Below are 22,667 nucleotides of genomic sequence, written 5' to 3' on the forward strand. Positions count from 1 at the left end.
TGCTCAGCAGGGGGCCTGCTTCCCCCCCCACACACACACACTGTGATCTCTGTCTGTAAAATGAATAAATAAAATCTTTAAAAAAAAAAAAAAAGAATTAACTGTATATATACATGAAGTAGCCAGGACACAACGTCAGGGGCACTGGCTGGCTGTCTCTCCTGGAGAGCAGCAAGAGATGGCGAAGCGGGAGAAGGAGAGGACTCATTTTTCTTTTCATTTCAATGTATATCCTAACTTTTTTTTTAAGGTATTCATTTTCTTGGCTGTCTATTTTATAATTTCAATTAACAGAGTTTAGAGATACATGGTTTAGTTCTGAATAAGTTTATATACAATCAAATAACTAAGTAGTATTACCATGGGTATCACAAAGTAAGTAAATCAGATAAACTGAACGTGCCACACATTAATGCCACATAAGGGCAAAGTCACATCATGGCCAGCTACACTTAACACTTAAGGAGGCTTCTCAATTATTACAACAAAAATGAAAGCAAAGGAAGAGCTGAGTCATCCTGAGGAACCTGCTACTGTATCTAAACATGCTAGACACCACACCCCAACCCCTACTAATCTGGGCCCATAGGCAATCAGTAGCAAGTGGCTCCTCTATTTCAGCAAAACACAAATCACCCATTCTATTAAACTAATGTTGGTAGTTAGAATTTCATTTTTTTTCTTTAGTTTTGTTTGAATTAATTTATAAGCTGTCTCTTAAAGCTGTAGTAGGGATATAAATATGCAGATTATACATAATTTGTATGCTGGAGAAGGCAAGACATTAAGTGATAAGGGAGAACCACAAAAACAATTTTTCAAATGCGTAAGATGCTCAGGTTTAAGAAACATAAGAAGTTCTGGGACTGATCTATCTCCTGCAAAGGACATGATCAAATGTGCATTTACAACAGTCACTGAGGCAGAAGGTAGACTTGCATTTCCTAAAGCTGGCTGCCCATCAGCATCTCCTGGGGAGTGCTTGGAAAAACTATGGATTCCTGGGCCTTGCTCCAGAGCTACTGATATAATATTCTGGTTTTATAGTGAGGAAACTGAAGGGCAGAGAGATTAAGTAACTTGATCACTAGTAAATGCTGCCAACACGAACCAAATCAAGACCACAGTTTCAACAGTAAAAATGTGTATTTTTTTAATCACGTCCATGATCTACTATTTCCAGGCAGCTTTTCTCGCCACTAGAGTGTAAAGAGGGGAAAAAAAACAAAAAACAAAAAAAAACACCACCACAGGTTTTTCCCTCTTTCTACTTAAAAAAAAAAAAAAAAAAAAACCACTGAAAATGTATATAGCCTCTGTTGCTAAAAATGAAAAATACCCTAAAGCCTCAAACAGGCTTTTCCATACCCTCACCCCTCTCTCTCCATTTCTTCCTTTCACTGTACACAAAAATACCACACTTGAATTAATGGTAGCTGAATTCTGATCTATTTTTCAAAGGCAGAGCAATTTAGCCTGAGTTCAAAACAAAACAAAACAAACAAAAAATCAGTGCCATTCCACAATCACCACAGTGACTCAGCAAAAATGATCACATAGGGCTAATATTAGTGGGGTCAAATTTTGATGAAGCATAGGATACTTATATGGCCTCAAAGTTTCTCTCTACAAATTACTTACTAATTACGAAGGAAAAGTTAGTTACTTATCCAAATAATCAAAGTTAACATCACTAATAATGTGACAAAATGATATCATATTCTCTCTAACATGGAGACCTCAGGACACAAAACCAGTGACTGATGTAGTCTGGCCTACGATGCATAACCTAAATCTAATATGCAAGAAACAGCAAACAACAAAAAAACCTGGACTGTACTCTTTACAAACATGTCAATCCCATGAAAAGACGAAAAGGCTTAAGACACTGTTCCAGATTAAAGGAGAGTTAAGAGGCACGGTAACTAGGTATCAGCATGATGCTGGTCTGGTTACTTGGCCCAAAAACAAAGTGCCATCATGGAAGGCACTACTGGGGCACATGGCTAACAGTGGATGTCTACAGATTAGATTCGTATTGTTACACTGTGACATTTCCTACTTTAGGTAACTCTGTGGTGGCTATATAAACAAACATCTTCTTCTTACAAAACACACACTTAACTATTTTTTTTTTTTAAGATTTTATTTATTTATTTGACAGAGAAATCACAAGTAGATGGAGAGGCAGGCAGAGAGAGAGAGAGGGAAGCAGGCTCCCTGCTGAGCAGAGAGCCCAATGCAGGACCCTGAGATCATGACCTGAGCCGAAGGCAGCGGCTTAACCCACTGAGCCACCCAGGCGCCCCCACACTTAACTATTTAGAAGTAACGAGTCAAGACGTCTACACTTTACTCTCAGATTCAGAACAAAAACAGAGAGCCCAAAATTAGACCCAGATAAATACAGTCAACTGACCTCTGACAGAGGAGCAAAGGCGATACTATGGAGTAAAGATAGTTTTTCAATGACTGGTGTCTGGACACCTACATGCAAAAACAAGAAAGAAATCCAGACACAGTCTTTACATCCTTCACAAAAATTGACCTGAAATGGATCACAGACCTGAAATGTAGAAATGCAATACTATAAAACCTCTAGAAGATAAATGTAAGAAAAAAACTAGATGACCCTGAGTTTGGCAAGACTTTCTAAATTCAACACAAATCACATAATCCACGACAGAAAGAATTGATAAACTAGATTTCATTAAAACTGAAAACTGTTCTGCAAATGACACTGCCAAGAAAAGACCTACAAAAGACAAATCTGACAAAGGACTGCTGCCCAAAATATGCAAAGAACCTTTAACACTCAACAATAAGAAAATAACCTGATTAATGACGGAACCAGAAACCTTAAAAGACACCTCACCGAAGAAGATACACAGATAGAATTGGGGTGTGGGGAGGAAAGCTTCACATCAGTGCTATAGAGAAATGCAAGTCAAAACAGCAATTAGATACCACTACAGACCTATCAGAAAGGCCACAATCCAGAACACTACCACCACCAAATGTTGGCAAGGATGTGGAGCAAAAGGAACTCTCGACCACTGTTGGGAACGCAACATGATACTGCTACTCTGGCAAACAGTCTAATTGCTCCTTCAAAAACTAAACATACTCTTACCATACAATCCAGTACTCACACTCCTTGATACATAGCCAAAAGAATTAAAAACTTATATCCACACAAAAACCTGCACATGGATGTTAGAGCAGCTTTATTCATAATTGCTAAAACTCAGAAGAATGAAGGTCTCTTTCAGTAGGCTAATGGATAAACTGTTGTATATTCAAACAATGAAATACTATTCAGCATGAAAAAGAAATAAATTTTGAGCCATGAAAACACATGGAGATGTAGGAGATATGGGAAATCACTCCACTTTCTGCTCAATTTTGTGGGGAACCTAAAACTGAAGACTAAAGCCTACTGCGCACCTGGGTGGCTCAGTGGGTTATGCGTCTGCCTTCGGCTCAGGTCATGACCCCAGGGTCCTGGAATCGAGCCCCACTTCGGGTTCCCTGCTTCTCCCTCTCCACCGCTTGTACTCTCTTGCTCTCTCTCCCACTCAAATACATAAAACCTTAAAATAAGAAGAAAAGAAAAAAAAAGACTAAAGCCCATTTAAAAAAAAAAAAAAAACAAACAAAAAAACGAACGAACAAGTACCTGATATTCAGTCTAATGACATAACATGAAATCAAAGACAAAACCAGAAAATGCTCACTTCTAGGCAGGAGTCAAAATAACTTAATGTAGTAATTTCTACAAACCCTGAAAGAGATTGATTAACCTTAGTTTACTACTAAAACTTCACTCCGGTCCCTAAGAAAAATCCGGTACTCTACTGAAGGCCTTGATATTTACCAGAGCCGCTGTCACCAAAGTACTATCTGATACCCTAAAATGAGGGATAATGCTAACGCTTAAAAAAAAGTTAAGCTAAACAAAACTGCAAGTTCTACTTCCACGTGCTGATATTTCTTTGGCAGTTTATATTAGTCAAATTAATTCTGGAAAACTTATAAAACCTGAGAACTCCACGTATTTGCTTAGATATTTTTCTAACAATATAAAACAGCTCCGGGAAGGCAAGGCTAAAAGATCAACAGTATCTGTAAGTAATAAAGGGTGATGTAGTAGCATCGCTGAAAAAGAAGTAGCTCAGTGAGACCTACAAGGAATCCCTACCCCTCATATAGACCTATGATTACAAAAAGACTGCTTAAATAGTACGCAGTTTTATAAAACAATAAGGTTATTCAAATCTATGTTCTCTAAATGTGGCTTGATGCCCCTTTTGTTTAAAAAATAATAATAAGGGACGCCTGGGTGGCGCAGTTGGTTGGACGACTGCCTTCGGCTCAGGGCGTGATCCTGGAGTCCCGGGATCGAGTCCCACATCAGGCTCCCAGCTCCATGGGGAGTCTGCTTCGGTCTCTGACCTTCTCCCCTCTCATGCTCTCTCTCACTGTCTCTCTCTCTCAAATAAATAAATAAAATCTTTTAAAAAAAAAAAATAATAATAAAAAAGAGCAGATGAACATGAGAGCCCTTAAGAACAAATTAGCTGAAGTTAGCCTTTATGGGAGAACAGGATATGAAAACAACCAATCCAAGTGAAGGAATTTCTCTGGAAGCAGGTCATAATGCTCTCTATTACTAATACTGGCTGGTTGGGTATTTTAGGATTTTTTTTTTAAACCTGTTACATTAAAATTCAACAGCTATTAATCACCTTTCATTTAGGGTAGTTGGATTAATCCCAGCATTTGTATTAGCCATTTTTCTAAAAACTCCGTTGTTTTAACACCTTTCATTACAATCAAATATAAAAGACAGTGGTTATTTTTGGTATTCTTTTTTTAAAAGATTTTATTTATTTATTTGAGAGAGAGAGCACAAGCTGGGGGACAGAAAGAGAGGGAGAAACAGGCTCCCCGCTGAGCAAGGAACCCAAGGTGGGACTCAATTCCAGGACCCTGGGATCACGACCTGAGCCAAATGCAGACGATCAATGGACTGAGCCATGCAGGTGCCCTTTTTTGGCATTCTTTTTTTTTTTTTTTTTTTAAGATTTTATTTATTTATTGGGGGGGGGGGGGAGGAGAAGAGAGCAAGCACAGGCAGACAGAATGGCAGGCAAAGGGAGAGGGAGAAGCAGGCTCCCTGCCAAGCAAGGAGCCCGATGTGGGACTCGATCCCAGGACGCTGGGATCATGACCTGAGCCGAAGGCAGCTGCTTAACCAGCTGAGCCACCCAGGCGTCCCCCTTTTTTGGCATTCTTAATGTCAACTGGGGGAGCCAAGGAAATACTGAAAAAGCAGGATATCCTCAGAAACCCCTGCGTATCGACACAAGCAACCAGATTAGAGTTCTCTACACAGAACTACAAAAGAAACATAATCAGCATTTAAAATGGCATTTTAACTTTATTTTTTTTTTATAGATTTTATTTATTTATTTGACAGACAGAGATCACAAGTAGGCAGAGAGGCAGGCAGAGAGAGGAGGAAGCCGGCTCCCTGCAGAGCAGAGAGGCTGACGTGGGGCTCGATCCCAGGATCTTGGGACCATGACCTGAGCCGAAGGCAGAGGCCCCAACCCACTGAGCCACCCAGGTGCCCCTACAATGGCATTTTATAATAAATGTTTCCTTTTAATTATTAGATGGTACTGAAGCCCCAAGTATGAAAAATACCAGTGTTAGAAATGATTCTTGAAAATGGTAAGTGCCTTCCACAGTAAGAAATACTATCTTAACACTGGTATGAGTTACAGTCACAAAAGTTTAAAGTAGATATTAAGCAAAGCATCGTTAGCTTTTAAAGAAGTAAATGATGTATGGCATAGGCCGGCTACAAGACATCCTTGAAGAGGTGAGGTAGGTAGCAAGGAGCAGTGGAAAGAGCACTCACTGATCAGAGACACAGGAGACCCAGATTCTGGCCTCAGCAGGGATCTGGGGAAAGCCACAGGGCCCTCGCTCCCTGCTCTGTGTTAGTGAAGCAGGCTTGGGCACTTCCGTGGAGCGGATTTACTCCAAGGGAAATGCAAAGCCCAATTTCTTACGTGTATGAAGTTTTACCTGAAACACACACACACAGATGAACAAACACAACAGACTACAGGAATTATTTTTCAAATGTATGTAGATGTCATTAAGATAAATAAAAAGGAAACCCAAAGAGCAGCTGTTGGTTAACCATGCATTTTTAAACAAAAGGACACTAAAAAGATGATAACCACAAAAGCTAACGCAAAAACAAAATGAACTGATACTAAGGGTTCTCACACCGTGCCGTTCCCACCACTGTCCAGTCAGGGCGAGGGCCTGCCTGGGACACTGTCAGTGGCAGAAGCCGTCTGCTCTACCAAGCAAGTGCGCAGCAGGCCGGCTCAGGAGGTCTTCAAGAAAAGTTAAGGCAAAGGTGGCCTCGCTGCAGGGACCATCACAGAAGTCAGCTGTGAGAGCAGCAGAGACCACACAAGGGTGAAGGTGAGGTCCCGAGTTAAACCTCAGTCCTGACAGTCACTCAAGCAAGATCTTACTTATATAATTATAAACCTCAAATTTTCTCCTCTGCAAAATGAAATAAATGTCACAAATTAAACTATGTGAAAAGAGTAGCACAGTGCCTAGACATAAAGTAAATGCTCAATGTTAGTTTACTTCCTTAACAAACAGCTAGCTGATTTGAGGTTTTTGTTGTTGTTTTTTTTTAAAGATTTTATTTATTTATTTGTCAGAGAGAGAGGGAGAGAGATCGAGCACAGGCGGACAGAATGGCAGGCAGAGGCAGAGGGAGAAGCAGGCTCCCTGCCGAGCAAGGAGCCCGATGTGGGACTCGATCCCAGGACGCTGGGATCATGACCTGAGCCGAAGGCAGTGGCTTAACCCGCTGAGCCACCCAGGCGCCCCCTGATTTGAGGTTTTAAATGACATACTGCAGAGACTTTATAGAGTCACAGTTTCTAATCTTAATTTAGAATTTTTTTTTCAACATTTCTAGGAATCTACTGATTAGCACCCGTGGTTGAAACAAATACTTTCTCCAGAAAAATTCACATACATATAAGACCCTGCAAGAATTTTAAGAAGTTCACAGACCCTGATAAACTCAGAGTCCTCCGGCCCTATAGACCTTAGAACAAGAATGTCTAGAATACTAATAAATTATTTAAAACATGAGCTGGTACAATGAAAAACTATAAGACAACAGATTACACTTAATGAATGCTTATTATATGCTTAATACCATGCTAAGCAATTCAATGAATTATTTCATTACACTTTGCAACAACCCTTGGGGTAGACAGTAGTGCTGTGCCCATTTTGTAAGTGAGAAAACTAAGTGTTAAAAACGTAATTAATATGTCCCCTGTTATAAAGGAACACATCATAAGTGAAACATGCACTCTAAAGAATGCACCAAAAACAAAACCAGTAGTTCAAAAAAAAAAAGACAGAAATAAAAGTTTGTTCCACTATTACAGTCCTGTTTTATTTATTTGTATTAGTCACTTAACAGCAATCTTAAACATGCAAAAAACATACAACTATACAATAAAAATACTAAACAAATTGGGGTGCCTGGGTGGCTCAGTGAGTTAAGCCTCTGCCTTTGGCTCAGGTCATGATCTTGGGGTCCTGGGATGGAGACCCACAGCTCTCTGCTCAACGGGGAGCCTGCTTCCTCCTCTCTCTCTGCCTGCCTCTCTACCTACTTGTGATCTCTGTCTGTCAAATAAATAAATAAAAATCTTTTTAAAAAATACTAAACAAATTAGTCAAATCCTTCATCTCCTAGTGAGGAAAGGAGTCAGGTGCTGCCAACAAGAATTCCAGCCTGCAGAGCTGCAACCATGACAAAGAAAATAAGTAAGCATCTTTAAGTCTCCTTTAAATAGCTGTACTTTTCTACTTTGGATAGAATCTGTCCTTGCCACTGAAACCATCCAATACTGGGGTGGGGGGGTGCCTGGAGGGGATCATCTTTGCCCAGTCTAGGGAGGCTCTGGGAAATGTTTTCTCTGCCTTTCCACCTCCCTCACTACCCCTGAATTGCCAGCAAACACAGCACTTTTTGCTTTAAAAAACAAACAAACAAACAAACAAGCTAACAGATTCTCCGTAAGTAAAAAGGTTGCCTTTTTTAAAATATGAACAGGTAAGTTAAAATTTATAAGATTAAATCTGAGTTGAGATCATCTTCAATGTAGAAACACACATCACATATACCTGAATATACATAGAAAGTTAAATTATGATGCAGTTAGCACTACCCTATAAAAACTAAATTAACAAAAATAGTCTATTAGGGAAGACATCTGGTGTATCATGGCAAGAACTGTTAATGATATTGTCTGCAACCCTGTAATCAATTTTTTTCTGCCAGCAGCTCTCTCATTGCACTGTGTTAGATCTGTGTGCCTGCAGAATTTATGAGAGCTCCACACATGGGGGGTAGCTTTGCCAACTGGATCTGATTCAGATCCAGCTCAAATGACTTTGGCAGCAAGAAGCGTTGTTAAAGAACAATCAATACAGTTTGGTTTATGCAGCATCATCTTGACTCAAAGATTTATTATCTTATTATAGAATCTTCTTAAACCTACATATGATGGTACCTAAATATGCCACCAATCATGAATTTACTTACCTCACTGAACACAATACTTTTTACCGCTATAAATAAATACATAAACAAACAAATACTGGTCATCACTAACGCTAATACAAAAAGTTTACTAAAAATCATTGTTATTGTGAGCAGAATTTTAAGTCCATTCAACAAATCCTGATTAGTGAATACTGTGGTAAATGACAGTCTAACAATGACACCCATACTAAATGGAGAATAAAGTGAGAAAGTACCAGCCTGAAAGATAAAATCATTTCTTAGATACACACGGAAGACAACTGGTAAAGGCTAAAGTTTTTTAAGTGGGTGGTCAAGCTGGGACTCTGCTAATCTGTCCTTTATGATGCCAGTGCATCTCTCCGGAGACTAAAAATAGACTTTTATCCACTACATTCGGTCTTATCTTCCATTGTGAATGGTTATTATATCGAGAATTCCAAGGACTCCACAGTGTGAACATTTTTTCTGGTCTAATTCTTGATAAATGACACCAGAAACTATTTGAACATGAAATTATTGTTGTGATGATTATCCTAGCTTTGTTCACGATTACTAATATCCAACATCTCCATTGCCCTGGTCCTCTTCATTTACACATGGGTGACAGCCCTCACCACCTAACTGGAGCTCCCGCAGTCTGCCCCGGCTCCACTGTGCTACCCAATCCATTTTCGTAAGCAGGTATTTGCAAATCAGCTTGCCTGGAATAAAAAAGCCTACAAAGGTTTCTCTTCTGCCTATCACATAAAATCTTCCCTGTTCTCACCTTTACAATGCTCTATGATCTGGCCCCACATGACATCCCACCTCTGTTCCCACAACTCACTAACCTGTGCTCTTCACAGACGTCCTGCGGTCATCTTCTCTCAATTCCCAGCTTCACCGGGCCCACTGCCTACGTGGCTTACGGCGACAAGCTGACTCGTACACCTGGAAGGCTCCTCCAGTCTGCCTGTCCACATGTTACAAACCCAGCTCCTCAAAACCTGCCTACCTTCCCAAAACTTTCCCAAGTGCAAGAGCCCATCTGCAGCACTCCCTTCTCCTACTTTTTTTTTTCCTTCTCCTACTTTTAAGATATTATTTTTCTACACAGCAATTGAACAACTATTAAATATTACCTGTATTCTGTATTATGCACATGCATACGTGAGGGCTACTCCCTGGTGTTATTTTGTAACTGAGTTGGATTTGAACCCATAGTCAGGTTACATACAAAAGAGAAAGACAGGTCCTCACCCTTCTTTCACGATTAACAGCAGTCAATCAGAATAATAAACACCTGTCTTTCAGGAAATGTTATCATTAAACCCTTACAAAGAGGGAAAAAAAGTAAGACAGGTGTATATACAACTTTCATAAAAGGTGAGATACAACCCACACAAATAACCCACCGATCCCTAACGCCAGGCCCTGTGCTCTGGGGACAGAGCACCACAGACACTTTCTCCTGCAGCGTCTCACACGTGTCATTACCACCAGGTACCAGAGACGTTACCAGGGCGCAGCTGCGAGCACCAGATCTATGCCCTAACTCAAGACTCTGGAAGTGTTTAATTCTGTATCTGGCATTGCAGAAAAGCCTCACTACTCCTCAGCAATATTCTATAAAATATCACCTGAGAGGACAGCATCCGAAATAGTTTAGATTCGTGGGCCCTGAGTCCCAAAGATGCTGGGGAAGTGCGCGTTCCACATTTGGACTCAAACTTACCCCCTTTTTTCCCCTTTCAGTTGCCAACATCCATACTCGCTGCTGATTGCCAGCTCCTGCTCCTTGCAGCGGCCCAGCATGCTCTCTGCTGGCACCCAAATACCCCACACCAACAAACCCCGCTGACTTCTGAAACTGTCCTAGAGGGGTAAGGCAAGTCCCGTATTTTGCTTCCTCTGTGCATGTACTTGTTACTCCTTTAAAAACACATACAATACAGCACATTTTTAAAGGGGCTCTGGGGAGGGAGGTAATATTCCTATTTTATACCCTATGGGATATAAAATATTGATAGCTTTTAAAAACGGGATTCTCCTTACCCCTACAGGCCCTCTCCCGGCTTCAGATAGATGTTGTGGTGGCTGTGATGCCACCGGCAGAGAGCATGCTGGGGGGTCACACAAAGCAGGAGTTGGAGATCTGCAGCAGGCCTGGGAGTTGTGGACCTAAAAAAGAAAAGAGCTTTCAGTTAGCATGCCCAACGTCCCCTCCGGCCCTGGTTACTAGGGGCACTCAGCACACAAGCAGGAATCTGCACCACCCTTTAGCAGATGGCCTCTCAGAGAATTTATTCTACTGCTGAAGTTAGCCTTTGTGCGTCAATCAGAGCTGTTTCCTTGTTTCAGTAAGAACAAACCTATGACCCTTCTGGCTCCACAATGGAATCTGGGTCCTGATGAAAAGCAGTATGGTGTGTGCCCCCAAAATAACCAAGTTAAGATGCGACACAGTGCCAAAGCACAGTGACAATGGCATGCTTTGCTTAGATTAAAAACAAAAAAGCAACGGTGTCAGATAAACACAACTATAAAATGAACCACAAGTGGACAAACTGAGCTTTCAGAAGAGTTTCCAATGTGAGATTCTAGGGGCATAAGACAGATACTTAATAAGGAAATATTCAAGACATCAGCGGGTCAAAGAAAGACCTTATGATTCTCAAAGTCCTGGTTTAATTTTATAAAGCTAAAAGTAAAAGACAAAGGCTTAATACTAGAAGGAAAAAAGACACGATTCAAATGAGCTTTAATTTTCTCACAAACGCCCACCTGAACAAACGTAAAGCTCAAGACAGGCATTATTTCTTTTAGGGGCAAAACCAGTCTGGTATGTATCACACGTCTATTTTATTTTTCTTTAAAACTTTGAAGACATTTAAAAGCAGCGGCCAATTATAGAGCAACTCCTGAAAGTCAGCACCGTCCTTGTGAGCATCAAAAAAAGACACCTCAAGTAACAGTTGGAGCGTGTTCCCTTTCAAATATTCTAGAGAGTACATAACACTTCCCCAAAACTAACCAATCCAATTTTGTGTGGTTTTAAATGAACTAAAAACTCCATAAAATCAGATACTTATATAAGAATCTCTGCTCTTAAAGGTGTTTAAAAATGACAAACTTTTTGATATTAAACCATTTTTAGGGAGCCTTATTACATTCAATTCTTTAGAATCACTAACAACCTCCTGTGATCCAAGATTTTCATATCCTCCATTAATGACCTGTTTTTCTATGTCTCCTTGAAAACAAACAAGAACATGAATCCCAAGAAAATAAGCCAATACTGGGAACGTGTTCATCCTGATGGTTTTCTTTCCTTTTGGCACAGCTCGCGCTCCAGAGTACGCCGGGCACCGCACAGGACGCTCCCGCGCGCCAGTCTCCGGCTCTGGCGGCCTCACGGGATGACGCCAACATCGTTGGCGACATGACCTTCCCTACCGCACCCCCCCTCCTCCCCATACCGGCTCTGCAGACAAATCAAAAGTTCAGCTGTGTACCAGAATGTACAATATACTCAATACTTTGTACCATAATCATCCAATAAAAATGAATTGCTCGTTAACTGTTTGCACTAGAATTCATTAATCAATCAGATCATGCAAATCCTTATTCATTCAAATTCAGAGTTTTAAACCAAGTCGACACCTAGTACGGCATTTCAAAGCACCTTGGCATTATTTTAAATAAGCGAAAGTTCAAATAATTATTAAAACATTTTAAATATTAAAAAAACATTTTAAAGCATATCACTGTTCTTATTTATGAATCAGAAAACATAGACAGTATCTGTTTCCCTGATTTTCTTCCATTCTTCTAAGGGGTTTTACTTGTCCAGTTCTAAGGAATCACGTTTGAATAGTAAGACTGACCAATATTCTTGCACAGCAGCTCTCTGCAATATCAAATTATCTTGAACTTTCTTAGGCTCCTTTTTAAGAAAAGATGAGAATGCCTAAAGTTTTCCACATTGAAAACATTTCACATAGAACATTAAACATTTTTAGATACATATTTTATAGAATAGTAAAATTAAAACTCTTTTCTTAGTTCTAAAATCCAAATAAACCAGGAGAAAATGAATTACCCAACTTTACAATAATCGTGAACCATTAAAACTTTAAATCCCATGTAGCCTATAATGACCGTCGGTCATGAGTGAAAACAGCCTGCCGAGAAGCTGAGAAAATGGGGCCAATAAAATGCTATGAGATTATTTATTCCCAAAGCCTCACTGTGATTTTCACTTATGTGAATACTATCCCCTCCATTCATAAGTTGACATTCATATCCTGCAAAAAGGCGATGGTGATTCAAAGTAACTTTCAACATGATTACCCCATAACTGCCAGGAGAAATATCTAACAGCATTCTGTCCATTAAACTTGGGGCTAAGGATTTCATCCCCCGTCTTGTTTCTTAAAGGATTAAATGAAATTTTAAGCCTCACATTTACATGTGAAAAGGACATTTGGTCTCACCACATATATTTATTATTCGTGGCTTACTCCAAACAAACAGCGGGGAGTAAGTCCAATACCCCATTATAGTTTATTATAATGCTTATAGATAGCAACTAAGCAACCATGGCCTTTACTTTAAACAAAAGGAGAAAAAAGGTGTGGCCTTCAGAAGCACCAAATCAAGAATGTGTACCTTTTCTTGACTTAGAAATCACCATCTAAGAAGAGTGGGGCCACACTGACATACTCACTCCTAACACGTGAGAACAGCTAAACTAGCGGACAGGAACAACTCCTCTGAAAGAATTATTTCAACTGTACCTTCCACTTTATCTCTAAGTAATATTTAATTCTTCACTCTACAAGCTAAAAACAGTTGATAATTTCATGGGTCTCACTTCATTATCCAACACTACCCTCCAAGTCACAAAAGCTGTGTGTGGGTGGTACTGACCTTTTCCTAGGAAATGAACTAGAAGGAGAAAAGGGAAGTACGGAGAAAAATGTTCAGTTCTGCAGGCCTAACTTGAGAGACTATCAAGAAGAGAAAAACAGCCACTTTTTATACAAAAATGAACCATCACACCATAAGGCATTTTTCCTATCCACTGGCCTTCTCAGGAATGTTTATCTATAGACTAAGTCCTCATTTGTCTTTGCTAAAAGTCAGTAATATCAAAAATTCAAAATAGATTATGATGCCTAAAAAATATTATGACTTTGGCATTACTCATGTAAATTTCCTTAAGAAAATAAGAAATTGAGTTTTAACATATTTTAAGAATAAATTATTTAAATACACAAAATACAGGGCACCTGGGTGGCTCAGTGAGTTAAAGCCTCTGCCTTCAGCTCAGGTTATGATCACAGGGTCTTGGGATCAAGCCCTGCAGAGAGCCTGCTTCGTCCTCCCTCTCTGCCTACATCTCTGCCTACCTCTCTGCCTACTTGTGATCTCTATCTGTGAAATAACTAAATAAAATCTTTTTTAAAATAAATAAATAAAATACTACACACTGCAGGCTACCAAAATACTACGTATTGTAAACTAAAGGTAAAGAAACAGGTCTTGGGGCGCCTGGGTGGCTCAGTGGGTTAAAGCCTCTGCTTCCGGCTCAGGTCATGATCCCAGGGTCCTGGGACCAAGCCCCGCCATCAGGCTCTCTGCTCAGCAGGGAGCCTGCTTCCTCCTCTCTCTCTGCCTGCCTCTCTGCCCCCTTGTGATTTCTGTCTGTCAAATAAATAAATTTAAAAAAAAAAAAAGAAAGAAAGAAACAGGTCTTTTTTGTTTGCTTAATAAACAGAAGGTTAATTTGTAGTTAATGCATCGTATCAAATTACTACTAAAGTTCTTCTAAAACTTCATGCAGTGAATTTTTTCCACTTAAATGTAATAAACATTTATTGTGGATGTTATATGGGCCAGGCAATAAGCTGAGCACACAGTATAGATCAATGAGTAACACAGGCATAGTGTCTGCCCCTACAAAAACTTAGATCTAGAGCACCAATGAAACATCAACCTTGCTACCATGTCATTCCATGGCCCAGGCACTATCACCCACTTTGTAGGCTTGATCTTTTCATCTAAAAACCACCTACCTGCAAGGTAGGTTTATTTATACCCTAGCCTCATCTGTAAATAAAATGTTAGGAGAGCAACTCAAGAACAGACTAGCTGATGTCAAAGTCAAGCTCCCAACACATGCACTCCACACCCTACCATCTCTCCTTTCAGTCCCTGAGTAACATCTCAAATTCTGAAAAAGCCATACTCACACTAATGTAGACCTCCTGTCCCAACCCCAGGAAAGCTAATACAAGATTTACCTAAAATGAATGCCCACTTCCTGAATGTCTATACAACATATATTCTGTGCTGAATGGTCACAGCAGCCAAGGCGGGATTCAATAATTGCGGCATGTGATACAGGAATGATAATTAACTCGTGTGTACACACAGAAGTGTGTACACAGTGCATATTAACAAACTATCCCATATCCCCCAATGTTATCTATGTAAAGGTCTCTAACCAAAAATGAGAAGATAAAATTACTTATCCTCAGTAAGTTTTCACTTGAAAGATGGAAGAGCACCTTCTTGCTTTTAATCTACTTCAGAGAAACTTGATTTGGGGGAGAGAGGACAACATCAACAGCGCATGGAAACTGCAAGGGAGCTCATTTCTCTGCAGCCCCTCTCTGTTGTACTGTGGCAATCAACTTTTGGGGTAGGGTTATAGATGCAGACCCGGGAATCCAAAATTCCAAAATGTTCCTCCCTTGGCTGCTCACATTTGGCAATGAAACCAAGAGGGAGATGGTGTTCAATCTTGAATAACATGGCCCCCATGTTCACAGCAGTACTAGAGATGTGCCTCCGTCAAGCTAATTAGTGGTACTATGCAGTCTCAGCTACCCCACATTCACAACCAACACTTAACAATGTATACTGTCAGGGACATAAATGATACAAAAGCACAGTCATCCATGCAGAGTCCTAACAACTCACTGAGCCCTGAACAGTCAACTAAAATACCATAATATCCCTAATGATATATCCCCAACTTCAGGGAATCTCTAAGATCAGGTTTAATTTTAACCACAACTTTTCCACTTTTAGTAAACCAAACTAGAGCCAAGATGAATGGTATTTGCTCAAAATAATATTTGTAATAATTACATACCCTACCTAGAAATCCATTTCATGCAACAGTTAAAGAATCAATAACTATATAACTCTAGGAAACCAAAATCTTATTTTTTTTCTATTGTATGAATGATAGGAACTCATTGGGAATCCACAAAGAATGCCCATGTAGAATATTAAAAGGAAGGGCATCAATTACTTATCTGTGACTGAAGAATTAGATATGAAGTACTACTACCAGAGCCAAACAAGGTACTCCTCGGTGTTTTACTGCATGAAAATCACTAAACAATCTTGCAAAAAGCATTTTCAGACTCTACGATTATTTCCAGAGAGCAAATTCACTCCATTATATGCTGAAGGCCTAGATTTCTATAAAAATGGAAGTTTACTGATATTTTACAGTAAAAGCAAGAAAGAAATCTTTCTTTTGGGACAAAAGGTGAATGGCTTCCTTCACATTGATCCTACTCAGAGTGTTCTCCAAAGAGAATGGACAGACATCCAGTAATGCCACAGATGTCTGTCCCATTAGAAACTAAGGTCACTGAGGGAAGGAACTTTACCCTGCAGACTTCAGTTTCTTTCAAGGTGCTGCACCCAACAAAGCACACAGAGTAGGCTTTTGTTAAATGCCTACAGAATACGTTGATTAGGGGTGCCTGGGTGGCTCAGTGGGTTAAGCCTCTGCCTTCGGCTCAGGTCATGGTCTCAGGATCCTGGGATCGAGGCCTGCATCGGGCTCTCTGCTCAGTGGGGAGCCTGCCTCCCCCTCTCGCTTTGCCTGCCTCTCTCTGTGTCAAATAAATAAGTTAAATATTTTTTAAAAAACAAAAAAACAGAAAAAGACAATGATTACCACCGAAAACATTCCTCACTGCACACAGGAATATATTGCTCCTTGGTGATAACAGTGATTCCGACTCACTCAGGAACAGGACTCCGAAAGTAAATTAAGTCACACCACACACTGATCTGGGAAAGCTAAGGGAGAGCAGCAGAGGAAAGGGTTGAAGACATTATATGAGCCCCTTTCAGTTAATTAATGGAGATCCACTCAAGCTGGCCCAAGAAGAGAGGCCTTTACTGAGCAGAAACAAGGATAATCCAAGAATCCCAAGGGAAGAAGCATTAACACAGCAGACCTCCCAAGAGCTCAGGGAGAAGGCATGCCCTCGTTCCTGCTGGCCTTCTACTGCTCTCTGCACAGATGCTCTGATCCTCTGCTCTTCCTGGCTTCCTGCCCTGTAACGCCAGCTTGCCTGTGACCTGTTTACGCTTGCCAACGCTCTCTGCACTGAGGCTGAGGCGACCCTTGATTCATCCTTCCGGCTTTCCCCCCTCAGCTAACTGCTTCAGTCTCTCAGTTATCTTTTCAAGAAAAGCCACAAAGATCATAGATGGCCATTCCATATTACTACTCTTTCAAAAAGATAAAGATTTTGCCGGCTGCCTTATTATTTAGTTCAGAAGCCTAAGGTACAAAGCTGCCTTATTTAATGGACGATCCCTCCTTATTCCTACTCCTAAGCATACACTATCCATAATCCCACCTCACCTTTCCTGTCTCTTGAACCCCTGCTTTGACTACCTGAGCCACAGATACTTCTGTCATCGTAGTCAAACAAATCCAGTTTGGTCTCCTAGTCTGTAAAAAGCCTGATGAAATTAACATTCCCTAAAAGGATGAAAGCTTCCTAACAGAACATATAATTTGCTTCCTGTGAAAATGCTAATTTCAAAAGCAGCCTCTGCTCTGCCAGGAGCTCAGTCACTTTGCTCCACCACAGCTTCCGCCTATGCCTGTGAAAGTGCGGGCTCTAAACACATCTACCCATGTACGGTGACTGTGGCCTTACATATTTCGATGGTTAAATGTTAGCAAAGCAGAAGCCGTGGATCCCATTCCCATAGGCAAGATGACCAAATAAACTATCATCCACAACAAGGATAACTTTGAAAGCAAAAGGGGACAACTGTTTGCACAGTTTGCCAGGTTTAGTATAATCCTGCACACACAGACAACTATTTTAGAAATCACTGACTCTGACTCTATGGGATGTACATAGTAGCAGAGCCCAGAAGACAACCCAGGTTCCCACATAAAATCCGAAGACCCTTCTTATCTCTCATGGAACTAGTTCCTGAAATGTTACCCAGGGTCCTCAGTTCAACAAATTGGCATTATGCTAGTTTGGGTTACTGGTCATAGATGTTTCCTTAATGCCCGCTTCTCGATTCCTTAACTTCCATCGTGTCTAACACTGTAATCTTACTTAATATGTACCATAAGGGCATTTGCCCAGTTTTTACTGTCCCAAATACACCATATGTTCAAAAACTCACCAAGGTAAGGGGTCATTCTAATTCATGGTGTAAACAAAGGAACACAGCTCTCCATTACAACCCCAAACCAAAGAAGCTTAAAAAGATATATAATTAGTCAACAACATTTCAAAGCTATTGGGTTTTTGTTTTCTACTGCTCCACTTGCCATGCATGGTATCTGCTGTGGGCAAAACCAACTCCAATTTCTTCTTTTTAAAATCTTGCAGAGAAACTAAGTATATTTCCTTCTGTCATCTTTTCCCCTGATAGCCTGGGTATGCTGAAGGGAAAAAAAGCTATGATTATTCTCATCTATTAAGCTATCTTTTCGTAAGTAAAAATGCAATGAAGAAAAGAAGAAAGTGGGTATCCAGACAATAACTGCATTCTTTCTTCAGTAAATATTCTTACACAATAACTACAAGCATGTGCTGAATACAGAACTCAACAAAAACAAGAGACATAGCAGTGTGCAACTTACATACCGTGCCCACTCCCCACACTGTATTTGCAGACAGCTTTAATGTGTTGTACCAGACCAATCCTGACAACAGAAGCTTCAGCTTTTATTGCTGTTAATACACTGAGCAATTACTGTAACTCAGCAGGAACCTCTGCCCCAAACAGCAACTATCACATTGTAATCAGCATTTCATAAGAGAAGCTGTTCGAACATGAAGGTACCTGCTAATGTGCTAAAATTGTACAAAAAGGGGTCTGAATCTAATAGGTTCAAAAAAAAATCTTTGCAATTTTATTTCACAACTCTATCTTTTCCATGGTGCACTGGTATTATGTTTGGTTTAAAAAAAAAAATCACACACAAAAAGGATAAGCAGGGACAGAGAAGTAGCAGTTGCTGCAAGCAAAAGAAAACTCATCAGGAAGCAAAGCCACTGCCCAGATTTTGAGATGTCAGTGCAGCATCTGCAAAAAAATATCTTTGGAAAAAAATATTTAATAAATAGCAAAGACCTCTAAAAATGGCAAAACTTCATGTTGACATAAAATGGGAACAGAAAGCATTTGATATACAAAATTACACTGCAAGACCTCCTTGTAAAACAAGCAGAGAACTTAAAAGCAGCCTACCAAGAATAAATAAATCTTAGAAGTAAATGGTACTTTTGACTCTCTTTTAAAACAGTAAACATGTGTTACTTAATGCAACAAAACTTTAGTAAGAAAAAATAAGTGGCATGCAATTTTTTTGAACTAGCTAAGTCGGAATATACTGATTGGGTATTTGGGGTCATTAAAAATGATAAAAAGAAACAAAGAAGATGCAGAATTAAAGATCTCTCCCTACTACATTACCTTTCTTTAGACTGAAGTATCACATACAGAATGTGAGAATACAGATATTGTCAAGTTACAAAGGGTTTTGAAAAAAAACATTCACAGAGACTTATACATACCTCTACGGAGCTAAAGAATTGGGATTTCTCTATACCTAAGAAGGGAGAGAGTAGTTCACAACCTTCAAGTACAAAGATCCCTTTTTAATGTTTCAAAAGATCCCCCAAATGGCAGTACTCTGATAGTATTTCACACAGCAGTTATTTGAGGAAAATATGTAATAAGCTGATTCTTAACTGTATACTGTCATTAAATATTAAGTGAATTTTTTAAAGCACACCAGCATATTAATATATTTGAAAAGTAGTTGTACAAACACAGGAGAGGCATATTTTAAACTGAGAATGTTTATTTGCAGACCTTTATAAAATCTCTATAGATATCCAGGGATCCAAAGTCCCAAGGGTGGGAATTACCAGTCTAAAACCCAGAGATTGCCTCATGGGCAGTATCAACACCTCTAAACTTGGGGCAGGTTTGTAATAAGAAAGTACAGTAGCCATGCTATCCCCAAGCCAGAGTTCCTTTCCCCAAACTCCATCACCAGGTGACCCCAAGATACACTCCACAAACTCACTAAAATCTCTAAGGAAATGATAGTTGCCACCAAAAACTAGTCTCTGGCGCCTTAATATTCTTTTTTTCCAACTCACCACCAATTCCCAAATCTACTTTACTTCAGGCTCTTCACGATGGCTGAGAAGAAACAAACTACTTCAGAAACTCAAGAAAATCTCTGAAATTATTGTCAAAACAACTGCTAGAGAAACGAAAACTTTGGGAACATTGATCACGGTACAAGCTTTGGAAGTGTTACAAAACCAGAAGGATGAAACAGCCTTACACGTGTGGTGCAGCTGCCAGGCAGTGAGCACTCGGAAGTGGCCTGGTTATCAAGTCCACAACCAGCAAGAAGCAACTGAGAGAGACAGCCAATGCAACTGGAAAAAAAGAAGGCACAGAGGAGAATCAACAGCACATTTAAAAATGCTTACCAGTTTGAAGTCTTGAATGCTACAGATGAAATACGGCGTGTTTGGCCTCCGACTCTCGATATACACACAGTCTTTAAAAGAAAAAGAAATTTTAAAACAATGATATTTACCATTAAGGGAACAAAGACAGGGCCCATAAAGCCACTGCATAAATAAACACATGGCAAAGTACATATCTTTTATAGAAATTTTTTTTCAAAGATGAATCGTAAATTACAAGTAAATTTAAGCTAGAGGAAAACAGCCCTTGGGGTTCTTATCGACCACTTTTCTGATAATTTAAAGAACGTGATAAAGCCTCAATTATTGTTTCCAGGGTGCCTGAAGAAGGGGGAGAAAGAAACAGGATTAACCATTTTATGAGGAAGAAAATCCAACCAAGCAAATTACTTGATCACAGCTACACAAGACAAAATCTTGAATGTCTTATTCAGAGAGACAGCACAATGTCTTCACAGAGAGACATGGTTTGCCAAGTGCTTCTTTGTTTTCAGTAAACAGTTTGTGAGGAAATACATGAAAGATATGAACACGACTGGCTTGAACATACTGTTATGACCTGTGCACCTAAACCAAGAAAAAGAAAGAAATCTAACCAGTTGTGGATAATTTACTATTAAATTTCAACTTAAACACTTTATGTTATGTTTTCTAATTATAAAGAAAACCAAGGCACCCTATCAGAGAAGGGATGCAGTAAACCAAACCACACTTTCCTCAAGGGATTAAGAGCACTTTCTTAAATTACATTTGACATAGCAATGGTTGGGTAATTATGTCTAACATTCTCCACAGCTGGAGTCTTAAAGGGCTGCTCTTTAAAATGGCAGGTTGAGATACCTTTTTTTTTTTAAAGAAGCAATGATTTTAAGAGAAGCAGTGGCTTTAAAGGGACTTTAACACTCTCCACAAGGCAACCCAAGATCATCATAAAGCTTAAGATAGAATCCTCTAAGTATTATTTACTGAGAACTAAAGGCATCTGTCGTCAATCAAATTTTCTAAGGATAATAAACATAATACCCACATTCAAAATACCATTTGTTTTATCCCTCCTCATGACCCTTCATGATAAGTGAATCTTGGAATAACTCAGATGCATAAGAACACGAGCAGATTCCTCTACTGCCTTATGTTAAACACACAAAGCCAAGAAAAAGAAAAGGAGCAGAAATTTGGAGCCATCCATCCCATGGACAGTCCAGTACCACCACAAGCACTAGCTGAGCCACTAAGAGGTGGATCATGAAGAAAGCCCTCACCAAGGACACTTCCTTCTAAGAAACTTTCTGAAAGACATCAGGATTTCTGTAGCCCAAAGTCAAAAAAAGAAGAAATGTGAATGCCAACCATCTAGGCATTCAGAATGTTCCGACTGATTTCTCTACTCAGATGGAGACTCAACAACAAAGATTCGATCCCTGAATCCATGCACAACAGTAGCTCAGGAATAAAATGCTGACTGAACTTTCTGTTTTGTTCCAGGGTCCAGGATGCTAAATAACTCCGCTTAACATTCAAGCAATATCCATTTAACATGCCAATCATCTCAAGGAACAAGAGAGGTCTTCCTACTTGGGTAGATATCTGTCCTTTTATCCCTAATTTGGTATTCAACTAAAAACATTCCCTACATAAAAAAACTGCAGTTCCAATCTGCACAATTTTGGAACAACCCAAGATTCTTAATTTCTGTGTCCCAATCCCTAATGTACAGAATGCCAGTATTTCATATCTCTGGACATCAATTTTTTACCTGCCTCACTCAACCTGAACACAAATCACAGTCTAGAGGCCTTCTTCTTCCTATCACCTCCTACAGAGAGCTTTTTCTTCTAAATCTCATAACACTGTCATACCGGGCTATACACTCACTGACTTCAACACAAATGGGTCACTTCCCGACTGATGACTTCCACTTCCTTAAAGTCCATGGGACCAAAATGTGCAGCACACAATGGTCTGGTCCTGCACCCCATCTCAACATCCACTGGGCTACCGCATCCAAAATTCCACCACCCTGTCCATGCCAAACCCTCTTAATTCCTTCATTCCACCAGCACCTACTTTATCATGAGTTAGCTCCAGGGCCAGTAAATTCTCATGGGCTCTCTGAAAAGAAATGACAACATCTTCCTTAAAAAAGCTTTAAGTATACGTTTCATAATCCATAGAATCATTAGAACTATAAACCTTCTAACTCTGAGGCTTAAAATATCTAG

The 22,667-nt window shown here is 39.8% G+C and overlaps 1 protein-coding gene across 4 annotated transcripts in view; it reads right to left on the reverse strand.

The window, feature by feature from the left end:
- The window catches only part of RERE (arginine-glutamic acid dipeptide repeats), a 428,379-nt gene that overhangs the window by 209,412 nt on the left and 196,300 nt on the right, over positions 1–22,667 (reverse strand). For 3 of the 4 annotated variants that reach the window (XM_044237094.1, XM_044237092.1, XM_044237093.1), the window contains exons 3-4: positions 20,446–20,516; positions 10,691–10,816 (exon numbers count right to left, since the gene is read on the reverse strand). In XM_044237094.1, the coding sequence (XP_044093029.1) occupies positions 10,691–10,816; positions 20,446–20,516 (197 nt within the window). The remainder of the gene's footprint in view (positions 1–10,690; positions 10,817–20,445; positions 20,517–22,667) is intronic. The other variant, XM_044237096.1, reaches the window with a different exon arrangement.

The sequence above is a fragment of the Neovison vison genome, chromosome 2 (genome assembly GCF_020171115.1).
Source record: "Neovison vison isolate M4711 chromosome 2, ASM_NN_V1, whole genome shotgun sequence".
Lineage (NCBI taxonomy): Eukaryota > Metazoa > Chordata > Mammalia > Carnivora > Mustelidae > Neogale > Neogale vison.